Source organism: Orbicella faveolata, unplaced genomic scaffold, assembly GCF_042242905.1.
Source record: "Orbicella faveolata isolate gen_17 unplaced genomic scaffold, um_ofav_v1 contig_26, whole genome shotgun sequence".
NCBI lineage: Eukaryota > Metazoa > Cnidaria > Anthozoa > Scleractinia > Merulinidae > Orbicella > Orbicella faveolata.
In genome coordinates this window covers 4,451,419-4,479,079 of record NW_028301554.1, presented here as the reverse complement: position 1 = coordinate 4,479,079, position 27,661 = coordinate 4,451,419, and the positions used below count along the sequence as shown (strand labels likewise).

Sequence of the window (27,661 nt, the reverse complement as noted above, 5' to 3'; positions counted from 1 at the left end):
CTCGTGTCATGTTCGAGTCCTGTTCGGGACTCAGAATTTTTTTTTTGTCCCACGCTCGTGTCATGTTGATTAATTCACCTTCACATTTCAGTACCGAACTTAAAATTCACCATCTTTATTAATTTATCAAGATGTAATCTAGTTTACATAAAAATTTGCAGCTAATAATAATTACCTAATTATTAAAAATGTGCGTATCCTCTTCATGGGAATCGCAAGGGCAAGCCAGAGAGGGGAGCGACGTTGGAGATGAGCAAAGAAATCATGTCAAAGTGGAACACACTCGTTCCAATCGGAGCAGGTAAGGGAGGAATGTATACTTGCCTACCGCATTTTAAAATTTCATGATGCCCTTGGTTCAAACATTATGTCGGGGGCGTAACCTGAGTGAGGGGTGGGTGGGGATAGGAAGTAATCAAGAGAGTTTTATTGGGGAGGTTGCCATTTTAAGATCTGAATGATGATTTATGAAAAAAGGACCGGTTTGAACTTCGGACGTAGCCTCCTACGCAGACGTTCTTTGGGCTCGTCAAGTAATCTTCGTCCCCTACAACGGGGAGAAGGAAGATTGCGAGACGAGCTCAAAGAATGTCTGCATAGGAGGCTACACCCGAAGTACAAACCGTTCCTTTTTATGAATCATCATTCAGATCTTAAAATAGTACCCATTTCAAGCTGAATCCTCCTAAACTAGTCCATTGTAGAGAGTGCTACCCACGTATCGTTCGCTTGGCATCAAAGTTTGTGTAGTCTGGAATCAGTAAATCCAGGCTCAAGATCAGGAATCACATCGATGGGATCATGGATCAAAGCCGAAATCTAGAATAAAACGGAAAATTTTTCTTAACTAGGATCAGGAGTAGTTTCCAACTTACAGATCTTGTTACGAGGCCGCTAAATTATGCAAATGAACAGATGTACCATGTTGGTCGCCCTGAGTGATATTTGTTTGGCCCAAAAGGGGCTATTATTCAAGGGATGCAATTATTTCTCATTATCCCTATATCAGAGGGTTAGCTACAGCCAGGAAGAGGGCAATGAACAAGATGATCTCTGACAAGAACCATGGGAACTCAAAGCGTAACGCAAATACATAAAAATGTATCGTCGTCATAAGTGAGTCCAGTAGTTTTGATCGCGCAAGGACTCATTTTCTTTTGGGGGGGTGGGCGTTATTTGAGCGAAAGGATATTCAAGAAAATGTGTTAATCACTGTACATTTTTCAAAATTCGCGTATGTTGTATTTACTTAATGTTTGACTGTTTACAGGAGTTTGCAAACTTTGTAGAAATGATCACCTTGCCGCTGTACGAGTCGTGAACCCAGGTGAAAATTCGTTCACGTTGCAATCTGAAGAGCCAGCTGTAACGTAATCTGAATAGTTCACTAGATCCCCAGAACCCATACACGAGTTCCTCACTTAACAACTGCACGCATCGAGTGATTCTGGAAGTCAGCTGGAGGTATGTTTCGCATTGCTGCTTTGTCGATAGGATCTTTAAAACAATTCAAAAGGCAGCGCACTCCAGCTGTGAATAAGGTGCACATAACCAACGCAACACTCACTGCAGAGTTTAAGTTACTTCATCTGTTTCCCCAAGGAAACCTTACCGGAAGCTTGCCAGATACAATGTCATCGAACATTGCACTGAGTTATTGATCATTTACCTACGAGTTATTAATTAGATATTCGTAAGCACACTCACTAAGGTACTACAAATAAGAACACTGACATTCCGTTCTTGGTGTACAGCTGCAGCCTAATTAGTCTGGTTACCCAATTTGGTGAGTTTGGGGACGCAAGCTGGGGCCTGGACACTAAACGCCGGAATCGTTAGGAAAAAGCTAAACCATATAACCTCTACTAGCCGTGAAGATACACACAATCTGGTAAATTCTAGAATTGAGCCTTGTCCTGTCAAGGGTAGTCGAATGCAACACAAACATATGCTGCAACGGAAGTTTAGTGTTCCTGACTTTTTAAACGTAAGGTGGTCAGTTATAAAATAAGGAAAGATCCGTAGCTATTTGTAGATTCATAGTCTAAAGAAATGTTTCCCAGAAAACCAATCAGGCTTCCGCTGAGGTTCCTAACATTAAAGAAGAATCAGTGCTAATTAGCTTTTCCATGAAGAATCATTTTCCCCTTTGTTGGAGAAGTACTTGAGACACTCTTGCTATTCTCTAATTTCAGCGAGAAACCAAATCCTGTAAGGGGTTGCCCTTGCGTACAGGTGAAGCCCTGCTAAGTGATGATGGCTCAGATGTATTTTCCTCTGGCTCACAAGAATCCTCAACGGCCATAGAAACATCAATGGAATGGCAGGCAACGCCACAGATACAAATGAAACTTCATTCTCTCAACAATTTTCTAAGACAAGCTGATGGTAGAGTGAGCCCAGTACGATCTCAGCTCAACACAAACGCGGAAGGTGTGTCATCATCCACTACACGCTATTACGAGCGAAAAGGAATGCAAGTTGTCGAGGTGAGTCTAGATGCTATAGCCCCAGAGCAGTCTACATGGCTTCTCCAGCAAGTGCTAGAGGCGTAAAGCCATTCCACCGACTCGGACGTGAACCTCCCTGAGAAAACATTGCGTTCCAGGCTTGTCACCCCATACAATAAAGCTACAAATTGGTATACCAGACAGCAAATTCTCTCTGTCTTTGTGGCCGATTACTCTAAGACAGAGTTACTGAGCTTTATTCCAGGTTTGGCCTTGTGGAGGATAGATGAGGCCAGAAAACACACTTTCCGTACTAGCCCAGGCCACATTGAACCCCCCGTTTTGCAGCGATGCAGGCGTGATCCAGTTAAAGTGGATCACTTTCTTGATTTTATTTCAAGCCCCTCCTTTCTCCAGGACGTAGCCTACGGGACGAAGACCCTAAGGCTGTCAGATGGTAAGACAATAGAAATTCCAAATGTGGTGAGGACATTTGTGGCATCCCGTCTTACTCATTTGTACCAGTCATACTGCTCTGAGTCTGCATTCGAACCCATGGGAAGATCAACCCTGTTGAGCATCCTCAAGGTAACGAGGACGAATATGTCTAGTTTCATCCCCTGAACATGTTTACGTCTTTGATTCTGTCTCTACGAAAAGGATTCGATATAAATAATTCATTTTTAAGAAATGGTTACGTGGACAGGTTTTGGGGCTCGCTAAGATCTTATCAGTCTACTAACTGGACGAATTGTGTGAACAAACTATCTGGCTTTTTATCGATAATTATTTCTCAACTGCTTTGCCCAGATATGCGCTGCTTCCCAGAAGAAATCGTTAGCTGGATTGGACAGCACACAAACCGATGGAGTAACAGCATTCAGTACTCTGGATGAGGCAACTAATAAACTTTGCACATTGGGTATGTATGTCTCACTATTAAAAATATGCTTCTTAGAACCCATAATACATGTTTGAAAAAATAAATGCAGTGTAAATCAAGACTATAGCACACTCATGTATATCTGTCCCATTTTTCAGGTTTGTGTGAGCGAACAGCAAGAGACATCAGTGTCCGTCTAAAGTCGTCAAAAACCTATCTTAAGACAGACTCTAAAATTCACGTGTCTAGAGCTGATCCCTGCGCTGATCACTGCAGTGTGTACGCGCTGAGCACCGATGACCCCGATTACCAAGGGCACTGCGACCATGAGCACAACATAGTCTGTGACAGATGTGATAATTACAGGAATGCTGTTGTGGATCTACAAATGTCGTTATCGTCTCCTACTGTTTTCTATAGGTAAGGACTTGTCGGTTGGTAGTCATTTTCGTTCCTGTTTTTATTTGCATTGTACACTTTGGTAAGATTCGTTTTTTGTGTTGTTTTGTTGTCAAGCGGTAGTGATCTGAAAGAAGAAATCATACACGATGTAGACTCAGCTCTCCCTAAACTTGACGAATGGAAAGCTCACATCCTTAGAGCGGCTCACCAGGATTCTGCGAAGAGAGACATCATCGATAATCTGTCACCACGACAGGTTCTCCTGATAATGGATTGGGCCATCCAGCTTTCGAGAAACCCAGCGTGACTGGTTTGGCAAAAAGGGCAAATCGTGGCATGTGACAGTTGCAGTGACAAGAAGCGATTGTTATGACATTGAGGTAATTACTTCAAAATTGAGTTTTGCTATAATTTAGAAAATGCATGTAGCAAAAAGACGCGTTAGAAACGATGCCCTAATCCCGTTTTATGGGCGTGGCCCAAACACATTTCAACCCCTAATGGGTACCAATTCTATGAGAACGTATCAGCTGACACTGACATTTCTAAAGCAATAAAAATGCCCACATAAACTTAAAATTTCAAATAGTTGAGTAACAAATAGGTGCTGAATTTTTCCACTTTTACCTAAAAACGTGCCGTGATAACTCTAACCCTGTCACTTTAGCGGTACCGATCGACGGCACATGAAAATGAACGATGAGCACCCCCGTCAATCTAACAGAGTAGTCCCTTAGGCAGGGCAACATCCTAACTGTCAGAGCCGGATTAACAAAAGGGTCTGGGATGTATGTCAAACTGTACTGTACACATATTACTGTTGTTTCTAGTTATTTTAGAGCTAACTGTGTTATTTTCCTTGTGTTCCAGGCCCGAACTTACATCCATTTGTTTGAGGATTGCGTTAAAAACTGGTTCGCAGTCGCTTCAATCATAGAACGCACACTGACGACACTGAAAGCAGCAAACCCAAACATTCAAGAGGCATTTTTGCGCAGCGATAATGCAGGATGTTACCATTGTGCTTATCTAATCCTCTCTCTTCCTACCCTTGGAGAGCGCCCAGGCATTACAATACTCAGATATGATTTCAGCGATCCGCAGGCTGGAAAGGACGTCTGTGACCGACGAATTGCCACACTGAAGAGCCATTTGCGGCGTTACATAAATGAAGGTCATGACATTAAAAGTGCTAGTGATATGAAGGCTGTGATCGATCCCTAGGGCGGGGTTAAAGGGTGCCAGGCAGCAGTCGTTAAGGTTCAAGAGTCAATCCAGACCATGAAGAAGCACACAATGTCTGGGATTCAGTCTTTGAATAATTTTAGTTTTGAGTCTGGAGGTCTGCGAGTGTGGAGGGCTTATGATGTGGGCCCAGGTAAGCGTTTCAGCAGCCCTTCAGTGTACTGCGAGAGGAGGCTGGTGCTTTTAGATCCACGACTTTGAGAGGTGAGCACCGACAGCTTCAGCCTAACACCGCACAATCTGTTGAAGAAAAGCTGCCAAATGTCGAGGCTACGAGAGTTTATTTCGCTTTCCCCGAGGAGGGATGCACAAATACATATCAGTCTTTTGTAAATCTGCTGAAACACATGGACGTTGGAAAACGCCTTGTGAGATTAGAGAGAGAAACTACCTATGAAAGCATCAAGAGAAAATGAGCCGAGACGTGCAAGGAGGTGTCTGGAAGCTACATACACAAAGAAACAGGGTCGAGCTCCCAAACGGCCTGTGCTGATCCCGCATGTGAAATTGCTAAAGGATGGGCTCTGAAAACATCACGAAGAGCAACTCGCTTTTCCGAGAAGGTGAAGACATATCCAAAAAGAACATTCCTGGAAGGCGAGGAGACAGGGAGAAAGCAAAGTGCTGTGGATGTGTGCAGCAAGATTAAAACTCTGCGTGATGGTAATGGCAGGAAAATGTTCAATAAAGAAGAGTGGCTTGTTGCTGACCAAATAGCTAGGTACTTCAGCAGATTGTCTGTGATGTACAGAAGTGGCCGACTAGCCATAGAGGAGGACTTTGTTGCAGAGGCAGAAGAGATCTCAACCAGGCTTGAAATTTGAAGGCAGCTGGAATTATGATACAACGAATAAGTTAATTACATATGTAATATTGCCTCTACTACTTCTTACTGTCCTTCCAGGAGAATCAGGATTAGGCAGTCTTGTAAAAAAAAAAGCAAATTATTTATTTCGCAGCAATGTAGCGTCAGTTATGCATGTACGTGGGAGCTTGCTAAACAGTCACGAATAGCCCAGAGCGAGTCTAGTTTCTAGGTCGAGTGCCCAGAAAAATTCAAAATGTTTGAGCAGAGCGGAGGCGTTGCTAACGTGTATGCGGCCATGTGCGCTTGTGCGGGCGCCAGGTCGAAGGGAACCTCAGCTAAATCCTCTTTTGGCTCAGCTGATTGCAAAGTTCTTCAAGCATCTTATTACTCGCAGACATGATTATTTAAAATGGTTTTGCTATAAGGTACAACTTTGTTGTTGCTAATTCAGAATAGAAACGTTCAGAAGAAAAACGTACTTTCATAATTGCTCAAAAGTAATGAAGTTATACGGTAGCCAAAGTATGCACGCACGTGCAAGACGAGAAATTTGCATCATCCGCACGCAAATGATGATTTTGTTCATTGGAGAGCTCCATCGACTTCGACAGATTTTCCAACCAGAGGAGGTATCTGAGTAGGAAAATAGGGCAAATGGTAGACGTTGAGTTAATCAGAGTGCTCTCTTTACGTATTGTGGTACATGAAAAATTGTCTTTGCTTACTCCAGTTGATAAAACCGCTGACCAACTTTCTGGGCTCATGTAATCGTGGTGGACTCTATCTACGGCGTTACACAAGATTAATTTGCATGCCTGATAATTCAAGGTTTTTTTGAACTCAGAATGGAATAGAGTTCGTCTGCCGAGAGTGTGACTTAAGTGTTGACATTGACAAACTGCAAGGTCAAGCTCTTGGCCTGCGATGATTGAACAGGGTTTTAAGAGCAATCTAAACAACAAGATATGCTCTGTTAAACTCGCATCTAACACCTCAATGCTTTAGAATCTAAATATCACGGCAGTTCATTCCCATATTTCGATCATACGAATAGAATTCAGGTGTTATGCTCGTGATACACTGTTATTTTAAAGATTATTGCGAGGACTTTTGCGTTCAGTTACCTTCAATAGCCAAAAATAATATTCAAAGACACTGTTGATGTCATTAATGTAGGAACAACGTTAATTAATTGATTCTATAATATCTAATTTCCTTAGATTTCTCCCTTCTCTCTTTGTTAAAACTGGTCTTTTGTCACGTTGATTGAACAACCTTTGTGACCAAAAACTAACAGATCCCAAAAATTTTATTAGTAATTTCATCAGGCCAAGAGTGGCTCTTAACCTTGGTAAAATTAGTTTTAAAAAAGAAAGTTGGACTTACGTGATATTTGAGTCAGAATTCTAGCTAATTTGCCTCATTGCTAAATCTTGCGTTACATAGGTATGCAATGACAACTCTTGATTGGCACCTGTCTCTTCAAATCCCTTGAAACTCGTGTTGTGAACTAAGATAGGTCCAATCCTTATTTGTGTGAAATGGCAATAAAATTCATTGTATTCTGTAACCAGGAGTGGAGTCTAAATTTGATGCTTATTTTAATGCAATTTTTGGGATTTGAGGCAAAAAACCAGTGGAAAGGGGGGGGGGGGGGTCTAACTCCCAAGGGAAAAATCGCAGAGCCGGCCCACTTTGTCTTTTAGACTTGTTTGGTGGTCCCTTCAATCTGGCAAAGTTTCATCCAAATTGAAGAGATGGCATGTATCACCCCTGCCTGGTCCTCTGGCAAACTCAGTCTTAAGTACTTTCCGCTCGTATTGTACGCTAGAGGTTGCATTATCATATTGTAAACACTTCACGTGTTAAGGATGATATATAAGCAAGTACGTTTGTAAAGCTCTTTCGATTAGATCAATTACATGGATTACGATTAAACTATTGTCGGACCAAGTTATGTCTCTTCCTCGACGTCCGTAGTGAAGACTATTGAAGTAGATCCTCGTGTACCAGGAAATCGTGACGAATTTCCGTTCCCGCAGGTAAGCAGTGCTCTCCAGAGTTAGATTCCCCCAGTTGTCAGTTCAAGTGTCCGTTTAGTCCGAAATTTACAGTGCTTGCAGGAAAAACCTTTCGTCACAACTGATCCTTTACTACTACTTTCGTTTCTCATTAACCAGCCTTGTCACGGAGTTACTCCTTGCAAAAATTAAAGCGTCCCATTGATTCAAACTGTGTCTGTATTCAGGGAACAGCTGGGCGCTATCTTAGATTTCAATGTCAGACATTGGGTATGACGCTGGTGCAAGGCAAGCCTGCAAAAGTAGAAACATAAAGAATCACTTTATCCCTGACTGAGATATGCTCGCCAAATAAAACGATTTACTCCCTCATATAAAACAGGTCAAAGGTATTCCCAATATAACCAAGGTATAAAATTTCTTCTTTCTTTAAGAAAGCGGATTTTTGTTTTCCTCGAGAGGAGTACACAATGGACCAGCTTTAGCAAAATAACGTGATATGTTATTAGTGGTAGCTCTGTGTTGATTTTTAGCATACTCAAGTGTCTGCCTCAGTGCTGGGAAAATTTGGTAGTGTGATTGCCCACACAGGCATTCAGAGTGCGACTCCAATAGTTTTGTGAGCTTTTGCGCGTTTTTATAGCTCAAAGGTATAATTGAAAAAATGCCAGTAAATCACTTTCAACAACATTATATGTTAAGTAGAGCATCGTCTAGATTACGCTTAAACACTGATACGGCACACTCTCTGATCAAGTAGAATTCTACGAGAAATTAAAAACTCGTTGACCGTTTGTAAATATTTGCATTGGTTCAGGAGATATTTAAGTTTGAAAATTGCGTAAAATATGCAAATGAGAGGGATGATGATGTCATACACTCAGCCAAATGCTACATGAAGTGTATAAATTCTTGGCTTGCACCGTCACGCAATTTAAACGTAATGCGAAAACCATTTAGCGGATAAAGTTAAGAATTTGTGATGTTATAGGAGATTGATAAAAAGACACTTGTCCAAGATTTAAGTCTGCGCGTTTTCCTAAACTTCAAATATTTGACGAAATATTTTGCACAAATTTTTAGAGTCCAGTATGGAGCCGCCATGTTGATGTACCTCCGTGGGACACCAACATGGCGGCCGGAAAATAGGGTAAACACGTGGAACTTACTTTGGCTATTAAGGCGACTGATTATCTGTACTGACAAAGACAAGCATTTACATAAGCACTTTTTCTAATACTTTAACTTCTGAATAGGCTAAAAATCACGAGATAAGTATATATTTTTCGAGAAACGCGTTGGTAGCTTTATGTCACGCACCAACATAACTCTGAAATTCAAAATGCACTGGTTTCCAGACGAAGCAGGCTACTAGCTGAAAAGTTGTAAACAGATATAAATGTTCGCCCTCTTATGCCTGATGAGGATAACAACTTTGGTGGCTCTTTAGTTTTCGATTTGAGAAAATGATGACGTCACGTGCAAGCCAAGAATAGAGCTATCTCGGTCAATTTGCAGGAGAAACCATTGAAACTTGGTAGGCTATTATTCCTACATGCAACATACCTACGGCTATAAAACTTTTGATTCCCACAGCAACTCACTCTTTCCAAGTCCCCTCGAACCTAATTTCGATATTTTAATGATTTTCAGCTTGAAAAACATTAAACAAGGCCATAAACTGACCTAACATATTTATATGCTTGCTGGATCATTCAGATAAGGTACCCTTGGCAAATATCAATACAGAACGCTAAAGGTGGCCAGAAAAGTCTTTAATATCGGGGAGGTCTGGAACCCAGTATGTTGCCATGGTAACAAAATCTTATTTTCATAATATGGAGCACCTCTACTGGAATCGTACTACCGAGAATTAAACATTTCTGATTCAAATTGGCTGACATATCTTTGTTTATAATATTTAAACAAGATCCGGTTGAGTTTATGACGTCATCGCTTAGTTAGTCTGCATATTTTAAAAACTTGAATATATCTGGAACGATAAGAAATAATTGAAAATAGTAAACAGAGTTTTTCTTTTCCTACAGACTACTTGTCTATGTTTTAAAATGACTTAAATAGGAAAACTAGCGCTAAAAAGTCACGACGTTTTGACCTCTCCGAGGTCATTTTCAAGTGAGTAAAATTTGTAAGTTAGCATAAATATGTTAAAAAACAAGTTATAAGAGATAAAAATGGCGAACGCTAAAATGTGATAAAATATGTGAAAAAGTGTTAAAAATATACGATGGAAAAATAAAATAATCTTAGCAAGACTTGCTTGAAACAAATAATTTGGCGCGAATTGAATCGCACTGTTTGTTTAGCGTTGATTTCAGTTCCTTGGTAAAAAAAGCATTTCAAAAATAAGGCAATCAAATTTGTTCTGACACTTTCTTAAGATTCGAAAGCTCTGTGGGATGTCTTCTGGCTCCACATCGTGCTGCTCTCTGAGGTGGTTTCCGATTACAGAACCTTTGTGTTCTTCAATTCGTTGGTGTAGGTGTCGACACGTGTAGCCGACATAGCCTGCATCACACAGGCCACACTGAAATGAATACACCACGCATTGTTGACTCACAAGAGGCGGTTTGTCTCCCTTGACCTTAATTTCATCCTTGATCTTTCTACTTGTGTAACCTGGGCTAATATCTGCGTTGATCTTCCGACTGAGGTCAGCCAGCTGTTTGCGTACTACGTTTGCAGATTTCTGGTCCTTGTAGGGACCCACGATTCTGATTGGGGCTTCTCTTTTATCAGCCACTCGGGTATGTGACTCCTTGGACACTTTTGTTTCAATGAATCTGCGAGTGGTTGACTGTGCAAGGTCGTCAGGATAGCGCAGTCGGGAGAAGATCCGTTTTCGTCGTTCACATTCCTCGTGAAAAAACTTCCACGTAGACGAGAGTTGAAACGTACGGTTAAGCTTGGTGTTCAGCAGTTACTGTTTGTATCTGGCGTCAACGTGGCTGTGGTAGTGTTGCAAAAGTCCTTTGGCCGTCTGTTTTCTGGAGACCGTGGTGTCTAGGCGGCAGCCATTCCTGATAACATCAGAGAAAGGGAAGCCTGCATTTTCTTCGAGCTCCATTGTAAAATCGATAGAGGGATGACTCTTGTTTAATCTCTCCAGAAATTCTGAGGCTGCTTACGGTTCCGACATCGCGCTGAGTGTATCATCTACAAAGCGTTTGTAGAAGATATTTCTAGCTGTATCTTGATTTAGCACGTAAAGGCGTTTGTTATGAGGGAACCCAGTGGTGTTCCCATAGCTACAGCGTCCACTTGTTCATACATGTTTCCTTCTCTTTTTCACATATTTTATCACATTTTAGCTTTCGCCATTTTATCTATTATAACTTGTTGTTTAACATATTTATGCTAACTTGGAAATTTTACTCACTTGAAAATGACCTAAGAGAGATCGAGACGTTGTGAAATTTTAGCGCTAGTTTTTATTTCAAAATCGATTTCTAAGGAACTACTTATTAAATAGGAAAGATGCGATTTTCATCATAGTACCTCTTTAAGGAAACTTATTCTTGTTTTCCAAAGTCAAATGTCACGTTATCTCCAATCAGCATAAACGGCGCCCACGCGGAAACCATGTCAAAGCCGTTACCTCTCATCCACTTCATGGCCTGGTGAAGAGATTCACTGGCACTCTTACCACGAACAAGATGTTTGTAGAAATGAAGCATCAGCTGCTCTGTTGCCTCGTCACTTATGGCCCATAGAGCCACCAAAACGGACCGTGCACCGGATCCCAAGAACGCTCGAGCGATCCCAATGACTCCTTCGGCTCTAATCTGCCCACGTGCACTATGACAGCAGCTAAGTACCACCAGTTTAGCTCGCAGTTGAACTTTTGCAATGTCAGACATCATCAATAGGTAATCTTCTTCAGCTGAAATCCTGTTAGGAAGGCGTACCGGGGAAAGGGCAATTTCTCCTCGGTCAGCATTACCATGGGCTGCAAAATGGATCAGACTCACTGAATGTAACCTGTCAAGTATCACCTGCTTAGTTGCGTGCTGTCCTAACAAAGGTTGAACACCTAGCAGTCGTCCAATCATTACTGCTTCCTTTAATGCACAGGGTAACCTACGCAAGGTCATTTTCTCTCCTTTGTAAAAGACCGTACCGACTGCTGGATCCCCCACTATCAGAGCACCAGTCTGACTGTGATATTCTGCAGGACTGTCCTGAATGAGCTTGAGAGTCGTCAAAGAAGGAACGATGCGGATTCTAAATTTCTCTGATAAATACCTCCCGCCTTCATCCTTTAACGCTGGAAAGGGAACTTGGTTTAAGCAGCGATCAGGAACAACAATGAGCTCCGGCTCCTCAAGTAGATCAGCTACCGGACTGATTAACATTCTGTAGTACAAGGAAAAGCTCGATTCGGAGTTTCCACTTTCTTCATCTTCTTGCTCTATAAGTCTCAATGCTGCGAGACTCTGAACGTCATTTAAGGATCGATCTTCGCAATCTTCCTCCGGTACAATACCAAAGCTTCGAAAGCTTGTAGCGAAGAAATCAGCCAACTTGCCAACTAGTCCGGCACCAACTACCTTCTCATCTACTGTTATTCTTCGGAAATGAATGATTCCACTTGTCTTGAGAACCCAGAAGAACAGATCATGATCATGATAAGAAATGTACAGACAAGAAGAGTTGCTTTCTTTTTTCATAATATTTTCAATACCAATCCACGATTGCGGATCAGCTGAGATGTAGCTTTCAACAGAATACTGAGTTGCCATCAAGTCTGCTAATGCTCTAGCCCGTGCCAACTCTAGAACATAAAGGGCATGGTTCGGATTTGCCCCAAAACAAAGGAATGCACTTAGATTCCGGTAGGGAAAATTGCGAACATCTGAAGACGATACCTTAAAATCGTCGTTGTCCCCTAAAAAACGTCGTAAAGATTCGCTTTTATCCATACTCAGAAACAGACAGTCGAACGCTTCCCGGATCTTGTATTGGGATAACTTCACCTCTGTAAGAAGACAAAGACTTTGAAACTCTTTGTCTAAGTCCTTAATGTCTCGAGTAATTGACAGTGCCTTCTGAATATAATCTTCAGCCATGATATATTCACCAAGAAAGGTAAACACGGTTCCTAAGTTTCCGTAATCTCCTGCTTCCCCCTCTTTGTCACCAATTTGTATTCTCATGGCAAGTGCTTTTTCAAGATATTCTTTTGCCTTGTCATATTCACCAAGAAAGGTAAACACAGTTCCTAACTTTCCGTACGAGCTGGCTTCTCCATCTTTGTCACCAATTTGTATTCTGATGACAAGTGCTTTCTCAAGATATTCTTTAGCCTTGTCATATTCACCAAGAGATGTAAACACAGTTCCTAAGTTTCCGTACAAGCTGGCTTCTCCCTTTTTGTCACCAATTTGTATTCTGATAACAAGTGCTTTCTCAAGATATTCTTTAGCTTTGTCATATTCACCAAGAGATCTGAACACAGTTCCTAAGTTTCCGTAATCTGCTGCTTCTCCATCTTTGTCACCAATTTGTATTCTGATGACAAGTGCTTTTTCAAGATATTCTTTAGCCTTGTCATATTCACCAAGAGATGTAAACACAGTTCCTAAGTTTCCGTACGAGCTGGCTTCTCCATCTTTGTCACCAATTTGTATTCTGATGACAAGTGCTTTCTCAAGATATTCTTTAGCCTTGTCATATTCACCAAGAGATGTAAACACAGTTCCTAAGTTTCCGTACGAGCTGGCTTCTCCCTCTTTGTCACCAATTTGTATTTTCATGGCAAGTGCTTTTTCAAAATATTCTTTTGCCTTGTCATATTCACCAAGAAATGTAAACATAGTTCCTAAGTTTCCGTACGAGCTGGCTTCTCCCTTTTTGTCACCAATTTGTATTTTGATGGCAAGTGCTTTCTCAAGATATTCTTTTGCCTTGTCATATTCACCAAGAGATGTAAACACAGCTCCTAAGTTTCCGTAATCTGCTGATTGTCCCTTTTTGTCACCAATTCGTCTTCTGATGACAAGTGCTTTCTCAAGATATTCTTTAGCCTTGTCATATTCACCAAGAGATGTAAACACAGTTCCTAAGTTTCCGTACGAGCTAGCTTCTCCCTGTTTGTCACCAATTTGTATTGTCATGGCAAGTGCTTTCTCAAGATATTCTTTAGCCTTGTCATATTCACCAAGAGATTTGAACACAGTTCCTAAGTTTGCGTAATCTACTGCTTCTCCCCGTTTGTCAGCAATTTGCATTCTGATGGCAAGTGCTTTCTCAAGATATTCTTTAGCCTTGTCATATTCACCAAGAGATGTAAACACAGTTCCTAAGTTTCCGTACGAGCTGGCTTCTCCCTGTTTGTCACCAATTTGCATTATGACAACAAGTGCTTTCTCAAGATATTCTTTAGCCTTGTCATATTCACCAAGAGATGTGAACACAGTTGCTAAGTTTCCGTAATCTGCTGATTCTCCCTGTTTGTCCCCAATTTGCATTCTGATGGCAATTGCTTTCTCAAGATATTCTTTAGCCTTGTCATATTCACCAAGAGATGTAAACACAGTTCCTAAGTTTCCGTACGAGCTAGCTTCTCCCTGTTTGTCACCAATTTGCATTTTGATAACAAGTGCTTTCTGAAGATATTCTTTAGCCTTGTCATATTCACTAAGAGATGTAAACACAGTTCCTAAGTTTGCGTAAACTGTTGCCTCTCTCTTTTTGTCACCAAGTTGCAATGTGATGGCAAGGGCTTTCTCAAGATATTCTTTAGCTATGTCGTAGTCACCAAGGTAATAAGATATAATTCCAACATTTTCATCAATGTATGCTTCATTCTTTCTGTCTTTCATTTCTTTCGTGATATTAATCGCTTTCTGATAAAGTTCTCTTGCTTCTAGGTATTTATACTGCTGTCGATATATGTCGGCCAGTTTTACAGTAAGATTCCCTTCTTCATCTTTTTTGCCACGCTCGCGGAAAATGTCAAGAAGTTTTCTGCCGTAGATTAGTGCTTTTGTGTGATCAAGGACAAGACAGTACGCCATGAAGATTGTCACATGGATACCAATATAAAGTAAATTGAAAACTTCTCCTTTCGTTTTTCGCTCTTTATCATTTAGGAAGATCAAACATTCCTGGCAGACCTCAATGCCTTTTAGAGCACGACCAGTGTTGAGAAGGAAATTAGCAACAACCAAGCCAATAAAGATGGCTTGTAAAACGTCGTATATGTTGTTCATGGCGTCCTCCTCTATGTACCCTAATAACAATAACACAAATCAAGCTTTCTAGTTAATTAGAGTAATAATATTCTGTTGCTAAAAATATTCTCTTGCTAAAATCATGGACAAAAGTCGAGAAAAATTTGCACTTTTGGCGCTTTTGCGCGCACTCAAGACGCAATTACAACTTCACCTGCCTATCTCTCAGAGCAGTCAGAGCTGTTCTGTTTTGGAGTCGTATTACCTGAGCAAGGACGAGACAAGAAACTTAACCACATATGACGCCTGGTTTCGTATGCAAATTAAATTGAGACTAGACTGATCGGAATGAGCGCTTTAATCATAGAAACAAGATGCTCACGAAATTTAGGGAACTAAAAGGGTAATTATATTGTAACGCTACACCCATTCCAAAAGAAGGGACAAAGAAGAAGCAGTACTGAACAAACGCAAACCAACAATAAAAACCAAATTAAGGCCAATATCAAAATCTAAACATCATTAGTAGCAAAGGCAGCCACAAAGTCAACTTAGTTTCCTCTGGCACACTCATGAATCCATTTCAAAGTGTCCGAGTATATTAAATCAGATCAGTAAAAGCGCTATACACTGAACAAAACCGAGCACAGTCTCGCATTTAAAGGTTAATTAGTCCAATATATGCCAAAAGCATATGTCTGATGTGTGACTATTTCCAGTTTTGTTCTACTTTGCTGAAATGATGATGATGATTGGACTGATCAATGTTCCCTGTTTTTTTTCGATCATCGAATTCGCAAAAACTTTCCAGTGTTCTTTCTTTCCGTTGATAAAGTAAAGCGATTTCAACCAACTTTGAATAACTAGACGCTCTTAGAGCGTTTACTCGGGCTTCGTATCGCAGTATCAAATCGTACTTTACGAATTTAATACGCGTATTGGACACAATGGAAACAAAAGAATCAGGGTATTTTAGCACGACAGTTTCGCTTAGATATTTACTATTCAAGTTGCTTCGTTGAGTATCCTCCTAATCCAGTCGCAAGTTGTGAGTTTAAACCATTTTCGTTTAAGAATGCATCACAGCATTCTACGCATTTAGGGAGAACTTGTTTGCAAAGAATTTCCCAGGTCTTTTTAGTTACAACTTATGGCGATTACATTGTACATGCTAGCAGAAATTTTACGAAGTTCATTTACTAGTCGTGGCGATCCGAGTGAATTGTGAAGCTGAACATCTTTGCCGTGTTGCGATCTTTAACCCTTTTCAAGAGTCTTATCTTCTTTGGAGAGCGAATAGATAAACTCCTTCGCGAAAACATCAGTCCTAAGGCAAGGCGCAAATTGCATTGCACTTAATTTGCATAAACTGTTAAGTTGTGTTTTTTGCGGATAACTTCCGAACATTTGCGCCCTTTAACGCAGTTTATGAAGACATATTTAACGTACAATTTTTATTGAAACAAGGCAGGAGTATTTTCAAAAAGGAACTCATTTATAAGGGCAGATCCGGCATTCTGCTTTTCTATTTAATTTGGTTTCATACTTGTCTAGTTGATGTGACGCAACATGATTTTCGTAAGCAGTCAGACGCAGTTTTCTAAAAGAATTGACGATTTCTAAGACTGCTAAATATATGTGGACCACCAGTGAAATAAATCTGGCTAAACTATCGTCAATGCAGATTTTCCTTAGGACTTGGCAAAAACATTGGTTCGTCAATAATCTCGCACAATTCCCCGCACAATAGAAGTTCTAATTTTCCCGCACAATTTGCCTCAAACATCACACGTTATTTTTTTTCCTGCACCCTACTAGAGAGCCAGCTAACTTGGAGGTAAGATATTTAATTCAAGTTACAAAAAGTCTTATCTTTATAAATTTGGAGATCGACATATTTCGCAAGAAACAAATCGCATGTTTTTGATGAGCTACCAGTCCAAAAAGGTTTTCGTATTTAGCTCGTTTTATTGCAATATGAATTTTACTGAAATGTTCTAAACAATAACAACAGTAGCCACATGCAGTCATTGACTGCCTATTTTTTGTCAGTGTTTTCGTAGTTTGAACTCATACCGCGATCGGCTCAGTTGTTACCTCACGAGAACGTTTCGAGTCTGACCTTTGCTTACCTGGCTGGCTTTCAAGCAATATTAATCGTGGACCGACCCTTTCCGAAAACAATCGACATCGTTGTATGCGAGATGAACGTATAAGGCGCGATTCTAACCAAAACGTTCTTCGTAAAACACCGCGTTCTGTCACGAAGAGCGAGCAATGTCGCCTTTCTCGTACCCAGTTTCCATGGTCTGGGCATGGAACGCCTTGGACCATGACTTCCTTTTGGCAACCAAAACGTTTGCATTTTATGACTCGGGCTTCCTACAGAAGCCCGAGGAACAAAGTTAACACTGATTTGCACTCAACACTTTTACTGAGTCGCCAGAATGAAAACAAAAACCAATATGGGCCTATAACGGGAGATTTTCCTGTCAAGATAATTAACAGGGAAAAGTTAAGAAGTTTGATTTTTCTACCAACGGTTCTTGCAGTCAATCATTTATGTGACTTTATTATTCGCGTGACTTCTAAATAGTGCCCAAAAACTAAAAAAAAACAAAAGTTACGCGATATTCATTGATGCAAATCTCTTCCAGTGTAAATTAAAAGTATTAAACATCGCTGACATATACATATTATATGTGGATGACACGGTATTAGTCACCAACAGTTTGGAGTTAATAACCTTACCGTGTTCAGTCTCTCGATCCTCGGACGAAATTGAATCAAAAGTGATAGAATCTGAAAAACAAGAGCAAATGCAAATTGGAATTGAAAAAGTTTCAATCGTTGTGCTAAACAATCGAGTTTAATCACTATTTCAAAAGTATGTAACATTTTTTGCTATCTCTGTTTTATTATTAAAGACTGACAGTAGAGGCCAATGCCTTTCAAACCATATCGCAATGTTGACCATAGTTAATTATTGATTGAAATGATTATGAAGCCCGACAAAGTTCTTCGTTGTATGTTTGTTTTTCCTCATTTTGGCCTTAACTATGCATAAAACACATTACATAATTATTTCTGTTTCAAAGACTATGTAACTCAACTGAAACGGTTCGGTTATGTGACTTATGCATAGCGTATGATGGTAAAACGAAAGAATATCTAGAGTCGTGGACCTTCCAACATATATATGCATGAATCTTGGCATCTTTCTTTGCCCTTTTAAAGCTTTTCGGGCTTCAAAACTATTCCCGTCCACTGAAAATGCGTCGAATAGAATTTACATTCCTCGCCTTCCTATCATAGAAACTGGCTGCCTTGTCTGAGGACAAATAAGACTAGTAAAGAAGCAGGGCTTTTGCCATAGGTCTGTTGTAATTCTTCATATTTATTATCTATGAGTGATCATTTCGTAACTTACTTTGTAGGATTTCACTGATTTCCTTCTGCAGACTGCTCATGGTAGTAATATCAGTTCGCACAGCCAAAAACGTCCCCGTTCTTACAGGAAACGATTGAGTTTGCGATTAATCCTCACTAAGTGGTTGCCTGAATGTCGTGGCTATCATAATTGAGCTATGCATATATATTATTCTAACTGGTTAAGATAGAAACTAGACGATTCAAAGTTAGCCAGAGCTGTACTTACCACGGGGGAACTTGCTTTGGAAAGTGAACCTGCGAAAACCGCCTGAGGGTTTCTAGATATTGCAGGAAACACTGCATAAAAGATGTATTCGGAGTTTCTGGATTGTCAAAACATAAGCTTAGCGGGATGCATGATGAACTGAAAATCCGGCGGGATGTGGAATGCGGGATGCGGGTTTTGGGATAAAGATAACTGGGCCTGAGCAGCTTGTGTTCTTTTCAACCAGGAAATGCGAGATAAATTTGATATTAAGGGACGGGATGTAAGATAAAAAAACAGCAGATTACGGTTACTCAGTAACTGAACAAAATAATTTACCTCATGTTCAAGATTGTTTGCAAACACTGATGAGTTAAAGAAAAGGAGTTTTTAAAAGAGCTTGTCAATCGCGTTTCGGTCACACAAGCGTTGTTAACGACAACTGGTTTTGCTTAATCTTTTAACTACATGACGTGAGAGTTAAAAGTAGTTAGCCATTTTAGTCGACGTTACGGTGACAAATTGTCCCAGGTACTTTCTTTTCGTTTAAAAAGTAGATCGACTGTAAACAGTTTACTTAATGATTTCAGTCTACTATTAATAACAAAGCTATTAACATATTGATTTATACTCACAGGATTTGATGAGTCGACCAGAATGAAACCAAAATAGATAAGCGCCAATGACAAGACCTTTTCCTCTGAAAGGTACAAGAGAAGGAAAAGTTAAGCAAACTATCACTGCTCAAACGATGCTTCCAAACAATTATTCGCGTGACTCACTAATAGCTGCTTTGAAAACAAAAGGAAAAGCAGTCGCGCAATTCAGACAAACCTCTCTCAGTGTAAATTTAAAGTATTAAAAATCAGCTCTACTTGGTATATGTGCACCCAACGCTATCAGTAACAGGCAGCTTACAGTTTATAAACTTACCGTGTTCAGTTTCTCAGTCTTCTGATGAAAATGAAACCAAAAGTGACCAAAACTGAAACAATACTGAGGGAGTTTCCCTGCAAGACAATGGGAGGTCCAATAGGAAGTCAAAGCAAATTAATATCGAAATAAGTTTTAAACGTCGTGCAAACCCATAAAGTAAAATATTCGAAAGTAAGTTACTGTTTTTTTTTCTATTCCTATTACTTGCTAAACACTGACGGTAAAGTCCAATAGCTTTTTGAGCATACTGAGTCTTTGACAATAGCTAATAATCACCGAGATGGTTATCAAGGGAGACAAAGTTCTCTGTTGTATGTGTTCGCTCGCTCTTGAGCTTAGCCGTGCATAAAACACAATAGCTGTTAACTCAGCTCTGCGCCAGTAGTCTAAATGGACACACACTAGGCCCCGACGAACTGTAAGCTTTATCTTTAATGCAAGCGAAATCTCCCCGTAACGAGAACTAGATACAACCAAGATGGCGGACGAATGAAGACTGATCGCGCGGGCTTTTATACAACAATGAACGCCGCTGACCGACCGACTGCAGCGGAGTGCCGCTGGACAACCAGCCTACTGGCGTGGCTTCTTTTTTCCCTTCTTAAACAAATAAGCATGCAAACAAAGAAACACTAGGCGATAAGTCGGTATGAAATACACAGACAGGTTATGTACGAGAAATGTACTGTATGAAGTGCAGTCTTAAAGTTTCGGACCAGATAAGAGGAAAAAAAAAACTAAGCAAATGTTGAGAGACAGCTAAATGTCAAGAATTGTCCGGCTACGGCTAAAGGATTAGAATCGACCGGGCTACTTCAACTCTACTACATAGTCCTGAAGACGTTGCGAGAGACGCCGTTGCCGAGTTGGACGTTTGTTCACTGCAGGGCTAACACTTGGAGAGGGGGCAGCTATAACCTCGACGTCATCCGGCGAAACGGGTTGGCTATCCTCTCCGTATCTCGGGACATCTTCTGCCGGGACAAAAGCGGAAGATGGGGGCGAGAACTCGATAGGGATCCCTGGGGCAGGTAGAGGTAACGGGGGCTTTCTGGGGAAGGTTCCTCGTCGTTAGGAAGTCCTCCATCATCAATAGGAGGGTTCTGGTTGACACCGATGTCAAGATCGCAGTCGCTGGACTCTTCTTCACTGGGGCGCCAGGACGTGTGTACTCGGATGGGAGCGACCTTATAGCACTCATTCTTCTTCACACGGTACGAAACGTTTCGTAGCTGTGAGCCAACAAACTTGCGAACATTGCACCACTCACCGTCCACTAAGACAACGAGGTATCGGTCACGACTTTGGGACTTACTACGATCACAGTAGAGGTAAACTAAGTCACCAACAGTTATTGAAGGAGAGCTGCGAAAGTCACTACGCGGGGCTTTCGACGTTTCACTGTGGGGATGGTTTACCAGTCTTTGTAGATGCTGCTCGCGTATTAGCGCCTGATCTGTTAGGGGAATCTGAGAGTTGGTAAACCGATCTCTCTGAGTCCACATTTCTCTAGAGGATAGGCCGTGGCAGCGGATTCTTGAGTTCAGGTGGGCAGTGACTACGGACAGAGTCCTAGGAGAGACAGGGCCACCTTCCGGTTGCAACCGCTGGAGTTCGTGTTCCAACTCTTGGATTGCTTTTTCAGCGACAGGGTTCTTGTTCTGATTCTTCACGCGGCCTATCTCAAGGCTAATCTTGTCTTGCAATAGGACTTGGTCATTCACGAGAGCTCTGAAGGCGGGCGCTGGATCACACCGAATGACAGCGTTAGGCCCATCAAGGGGTCGCAGGCCGACGCATAATTGGATTAACCCATCGCGTAAGGTCCCATGCTTCTCGTCTACCACGAGGAGGGTCGAAGTATAGGAGGTAACGCACTCTCGGAGCACCAAAATAAGTTGGCGAGAATGCCTCAGGATATCGGCTGCGAAGGAGACACCCACTGCTGCTGGAGGATCAGAAGTTGACTGTTCTATAACAGCGTGGGGGACGTGGCGAAGTGCAGCGCAAGGATGACAACCAAGAGAAACGCGCTCTATGGCCTTGTCTAGGTCAAGGGCGTAAAAGTAGCGGCTGACAACTTTCTTAAGCTGGAGACACGGTGGATGAGACAACCTGAGGTGTAGGGCGGTTAGTAAACCATCTAAGACCTGTCTGGGCACTACGATACAATCACGCGAAGGAGCCAAAGGCTCAGTCTTTTTCACGACTAAGAGGCCATCACTGGAGATAGAGGCGACAGACAAGTACCTTTTCACGTCCTTAATGTTAGTAAGCTTCTTGGAAGGACGAGTCCCTTGTATTAGGTGGGCATGCGTTCGACGTAAGTCCGCGCATTCAGATTGGATAGACAACTGAAACGGGTGAGGCTCAGGCGAAGTTCCCCCAGGACTTTCAAAGGAGAGGAGCCATCCGCTTGATGAGCTGACTGTGAACTGTGCCAAATCTCTGCACCGAGCCTCTGTACAGCGGACAGCCTGAACATGTTACCTGTGGCGCTGCTGTCAATGATGACTCTAGCCTGATGATGGCCGAAAAACGTGTCAATGTACGGGGAGTGACGTACGAGGACCCTCCTGGATGCATCAGACGTAAATGGATCACTCTGCTCAACCAGATTCTGATGACGCGGCGGGTCAACATTACTTGACAAAAGGTCTAACTCAACGCTGTCGTCACCCAGAATTGAAACAATCTGACGAGCTTTCAGAAGGTACAAACGGTCCTGTTCAGGAAGGAACCCACATTCGCTTAAAAAGTGGTTGTGAGAAGCGCGGCCAGCTTGTTTACAGAGGGGGCATTCTTTCGCCTTTTGAGAGGAGCGTCCCAGGAACCTCGCAGACGACTTACTGTAGGTCGGTGTACCCCTCCGAAAAGAGGAGTTCTGAGTGGCAAATGAGGCTCCTGTACGTATGACTTTTGTGTCTTCAGCAGAACGGATTTCATCAAGGAGTGAGTTCAGCGCCCGGGAGATCTCAGGCTTTAAGGACGCCAAAGTACGAGACCGAAGTTCAGTTCCATATCGTTGTTTAACAAGTCTAGGTAAAGCAGGGTTAATCAATCTCAGCCACGTTAAAATAACAAAATTCTCTATCGTCGGTGACAATTCCTCTTCCTCCTCAAGAACAGAACCGTGGTGGAGCAAGGTGTAAGGTTTAATTAAACTGTCCTCCACAAGAGCCATAAGACGCTGGAAAAGATCTTCCGGGCGCTCATCGAGGTTCAAAAGAATGTCATCCAGGTCTAAAAAGTGACCCCCAGTAGTCTGGAATCCGAAATGAAGTCTAATTGTCTGCCATATGTCCCCAATACAAGTAGAATTCTTGACAATCGTATTACGAGAGATAATTGGGCAATAATTTGCAATCTGGCCTAGCATGAGTTCGAGCATGTTTACCTTTTGGGTAGCAGTTCGCCTTCGAGCAGCTGGAACCGACTCCCCATCATCAGTGTAACCGCGTAACGGTCTCGCCCTAGTCTTTTTCAGCCACGACGACCCTTCGCCCAAAAATGGCGCGAAATTGGCGTCCAGAGACAAGGTGTAGAGAAGATTTTGTTTCCAACTCTTGAAGGAGGTTAAAGTTTCGTTCTTTGAGAGGCACCACTGCTTGGGGGCTCTGTTAGAAGACATCGCAGCTTACGGAACAAGACGATATAGACAACCGACTCTTGGCTGCTCGGGAATCCCGACGAATCTGTCGATAAAGTGCGTTGGATCTGACGGGAACGTGACGATTCGAATCTTTACCGCTGCCACCACGCCAGTAGTCTAAATGGATACACACTAGGCCCCGACGAACTGTAAGCTTTATCTTTAATGCAAGCGAAATCTCCCCGTAACGAGAACTAGATACAACCAAGATGGCGGACGAATGAAGACTGATCGCGCGGGCTTTTATACAACAATGAACGCCGCTGACCGACCGACTGCAGCGGAGTGCCGCTGGACAACCAGCCTACTGGCGCTGTCTTATAGATTTAGCAACAGAAACGTTCGGTTATCTAATTAATGCACAGTGGAAAGATTGTTCATAGTCCTGGAGCTCCCAACATAAATCTTGGCATCTTTGTTTGCTCTATTGAAGCTTCTTGGTCTTAAAGCCACTCCAGTTTACTATTAAACTCTGTGTTTGCTGATAAATTAATTTACATTTTACGCCGTTTCCTGTCATAGACAGGCTGACTTGCTCTGAAGAGAAATAAGACAACTAATGAAAGCTACTTTTGCCATCGATCTGTTTTAAATATGGATGACCGTAAATTAACTTTTCTTCAGTTTTCACTTTATAATGTACTTTTTACAACAGTCTGACAGAGCCAAAAACTTTGCTATGTAAAAGCAAACGATGGAGCTTGCAATAAATCATCACTTTGTGATTGTCTAAATGTCGTGGCTTAGTATCATAATAAAGCTGTATATTATTACTACAACTCTTTAAAATAGGAACCAGACGATACAAAGTTAGCTAGAGCTGTACTTATCACGGCGGAACCTGCTTTGACAAGTAAAACAATGGAAACCGTTATTTTTAATTTATTCATTCGACAATAATGACATGAAGTCGTCGAAACGTCATGTAATTTTACTTACGTCAATTTTTTTTAGGGAAATCCTTTTCTAAAAATTTGTTGATTTAAATCAGCTATACTTATTATATGTGCATCCAACGGTATCAGTCACGGACAGCTTGCAGTTCATAAATTTACCGCGTTCAGTTTCTCAGTCTTGTAATGAAAACGAAACCAAAGTGATAGAAACTGAAACAACACTGTGTGGGGTTTCCCTGCAAGACAATAGGAGGTTCAATATATAGGAAGTCAAAACAAATTAAAATTTCAATGAGTTTTAAACGTTACGCAAAACAATCAAATAAAAACATTTAAAGGTAAGTTACATTTTTTCTATTCCCATTCCTTGCTAAACACTGACGGTAAAGTCCAATAGCTTTTAGAGCACATTGGGTTTTTAAGCATAGCTAATAATCAGTGAACTGGTTATCAAGCTAGACAAAGTTCTTTGTTGTCTCTTGTTATTCACTCTTTGGTTTAACCGTGCATAAAAACAATAGGAGTTAACTCAGTTCTGTCTTATTGACCAACCGATAGAACGTTTCAATTAAGTCATTAATGCACTGTGTATGATAGCAAATCGAAAGATCGTTCACAGTCCTGGACCTTTCAACATAAATCTTAGCATCTTTGTTTGCTCTTTGAAGTTTCTCGGGCTTAGAAACCACTCCAGTTTACTATTTAAGTCTGTGTTTGCTGATTAACAAAAATTAACATTCCACACCAGTTCCTGTAATGGACAGACTGACTCGCTCTGAAGAGAAATAAGACAACTAATGAAAGCTACTTTTGCCATCGTTTTGTTGTAAAATATAAAAGACCGTGGATTAAGTTTTCGTCACTTTTCACTTTATAATGTACTTTGTACGATTTGATTGATTTCAAACTCTCGTTTTCGATGGCAACAGATATCAGAACTGACAGCGCCAAAAACGTTGCTATGTAGAAGCAAAGGATGCAGCTTGTAATTAATCCTCAGTTTATGACTGTCTGAATGTCTTGGCTCAGTATCATAATCGAGCTTTATATTATTCTAACAGGTTAAGATAGGAACCAGACGATGCAAAGTTAGCTAGAGCTATACTTACCACGGAGGAACTTACTTTGGAAAGCGAAACTACGAAAATCGCTTGAGGGGTTCTAGATATTTCGAGGAACACTGATTATCATAATACTCGTCATGAATGGAAGATCTATTTCGATGTTCTGGAGTGCCAAAACATACGTTTGGCGAGATGCGAGAAAAGCTGAAAATCCGGGAGGGATGTGTAATGTGGGATACCGGATTTGGAATCTGCTTCTTTCAACCAGGAAATGCGCGACAAATTTGATATTTATGGGCGGGATGCGGGTAAAAAAAAAACAAAAAAACCCAGCAAATTAGGCCTACTAAGTGACTGAACTTCTACCTTGGAAACCCTGATGTGACACCTAATCAAGAGGTTTTAAAACGGCTTCCCAACCGCGCGCATGTTTTGGTTTTTAGTCACAACAGCGTCATTGACTACAACTGGTTTTGATTAGTCTTTAACTGCATGACTTTGGAGTAGTTAGTGATTGCCGTCAACATTACGCTTACAGATTATTCTGGGTTCCTTCTTTGGGTTCAAAAGGTAGATCGACTGTGAACAGTTTACTTAAAGATTTCAGTCTAACAAAGATAATCAAAGCTATTTAAATCTCGATTTATACTCACTGGTATTGGTGAGTCGAACAGAGTGAAACCAAACTCAATACGCGTCTATAACAAGACCTTTCTCTCTGAAAAAGAGAAGAGAAGGGAAAGTCTAACAAATTATTAATACGCAAACGATGCTTCCAAACATTTATTCGCGTGACTTAAATTTTCGCGTAACTCACTAATAACTCTTACATCAAAAAGAAAATCAGTCACGCGATTCATGCAAACCTCTCTCAGTGTCAATTTAAAGTATTAAAAATCAGCTATACTTCTTATATGTGCACCCAACGATATCAATCACGGACAGCTTGCAGTTTATAAACTTATCGTGTTCAGTTTGTCTGTCCTCTGATGAAAAGGAAACAAAAGTGATAGACACTGAAACAACACTGGGGGGGTTTCCCGGCAAGACAATAGGAGGTCCAATATATAGGAAGTCAAAACAAATTAAAATTGCAATGAGTTTTAAACGTTGCGCAAAACAATCAATTAAAAACATTTAAAAGTAAGTTACATTTCTTCTTTTACCATTCCTTGCTAAACACTGACGATAAAGTCCAATAGGTTTGAAAGCATATTGGGTTTTTGAGCATAGCTAATAATCAGAGAACTGGTTATCAAGCTAGACAAAGTTCTTTGTTTGTCCTTTGGCTTAACCGTGCATAAAAGCAATAGGAGTCAATCGAGTTCTGTGTTATTGATTAGCCGATAGAACGTTTCGGTTATGTAATTAACGCACTGTGTATGATCGCAAATCGAAAGATTGTTCACAGTCTTGGACCTTCCAAGGCATCTTTGTTTGCTCTTTTAAAGCTTCTCCGCCTTATTAATGAATCTTTTGTTGGCTGATTGATAGAATTTACATTCCGCGCCAGTTTCTGTCATAGATTGATTTGCTCTACAGAGAAATAAGCAAGTACTGAAAGTTACTTTTGTCATCGTTCTGTTGTCAAATATGGAAGACATTGAATGAACTTTTTAGCTAGAGCTGTACTTACCACAGCGGAACTTGTTTTGGAAAGTGAAACTATGAAAATCGCTTGAGGGGTTCTAAATATTTCAAGGGGACACTGATTATCATAATACGTCATGCATGGAAGATGCAGTATTTCGATCTGGAGTGTCAAAACACAAGCTTGGCGGGAGGCGAGATTAGTCCGTTAAAAATCCAGGCGGGAAGCGGAATGCCGTATTCGAGATAAAACGTCTGGATCTGGGCAGCATGTGCTTATTTTAATCAGAAAATGCAGGATAAATTTGATATTGAGGGGCGGGATGCGGGATGAATACTAGCAAATCACTTCTACGCAGTGACTGAACATATTAAGAAATATACCATTACTGTATAATTGGAACCCTTGATGAGACACCAAGGATCCTTTAAGGCTTCTCAATCGCGCTCCATCTTTTTGTTTCAGTTACACCAGAGTCGTAGAGCAAATGTGCATGATTACAAACTGGTTCTGATTACTGTCAAAAAAAAGGTTGCCAAAGCAGCATCAAAATGTTGGCCTGGGTTGTTTCTTTGTGTTGAAAAAGTAGATCGAATGAGCACAGTTAACTTCTTGATTTAAGCCTCCTATGAATAACAAAGCTACACTTGTTTTATACTCACTAGTTTTGGTGAGTCAACAGAGTGAAACCAAAACTAACACGCGTCGGTAACAGGACTTTTTCCTCTGAAAATAAGCAAAATGGAGATAGTTAAGCGAAATATTACTGCACTAATAATATACATGAAAAAATTACTCGATCACGTAGGGGCCAAACCACCCCCCAAATGTTTCGTCAGTTCTTGGGTATTTCACATTATTTCGCATTACTTAAAAAGTA

General features: G+C 41.1%; 1 protein-coding gene and 3 pseudogenes across 4 annotated transcripts; 1 reads left to right on the top strand and 3 right to left on the bottom strand.

Moving 5' to 3' along the window:
* LOC149107735 (uncharacterized) overlaps nucleotides 1-27,661 on the bottom strand; it is a 190,004-nt pseudogene that overhangs the window by 137,617 nt on the left and 24,726 nt on the right.
* LOC149107739 (uncharacterized) lies at nucleotides 634-7,078 on the top strand (annotated as a pseudogene).
* LOC149107737 (uncharacterized) lies at nucleotides 6,453-25,908 on the bottom strand. Of its 4 annotated transcripts, XM_089295851.1 has the most exons (7): nucleotides 25,844-25,908; nucleotides 24,286-24,362; nucleotides 19,576-19,652; nucleotides 19,278-19,342; nucleotides 17,757-18,715; nucleotides 11,329-15,064; nucleotides 6,453-8,103 (listed from the first exon to the last, which is right to left on the bottom strand). In XM_089295851.1, the coding sequence occupies exon 6, from the start codon at nucleotides 15,042-15,044 to the stop codon at nucleotides 11,343-11,345; it is 3,702 nt and encodes a 1,233-aa protein (XP_089151977.1). In that variant the 5' UTR covers nucleotides 15,045-15,064; nucleotides 17,757-18,715; nucleotides 19,278-19,342; nucleotides 19,576-19,652; nucleotides 24,286-24,362; nucleotides 25,844-25,908; the 3' UTR covers nucleotides 6,453-8,103; nucleotides 11,329-11,342. The 4 variants fall into 4 exon arrangements, with proteins under 4 accessions (XP_089151977.1, XP_089151978.1, XP_089151976.1 ...); XM_089295852.1 differs by lacking the exon at nucleotides 24,286-24,362; XM_089295850.1 differs by having other exon boundaries at nucleotides 24,286-25,902.
* On the bottom strand, nucleotides 8,290-11,343 carry LOC149107738 (uncharacterized; annotated as a pseudogene).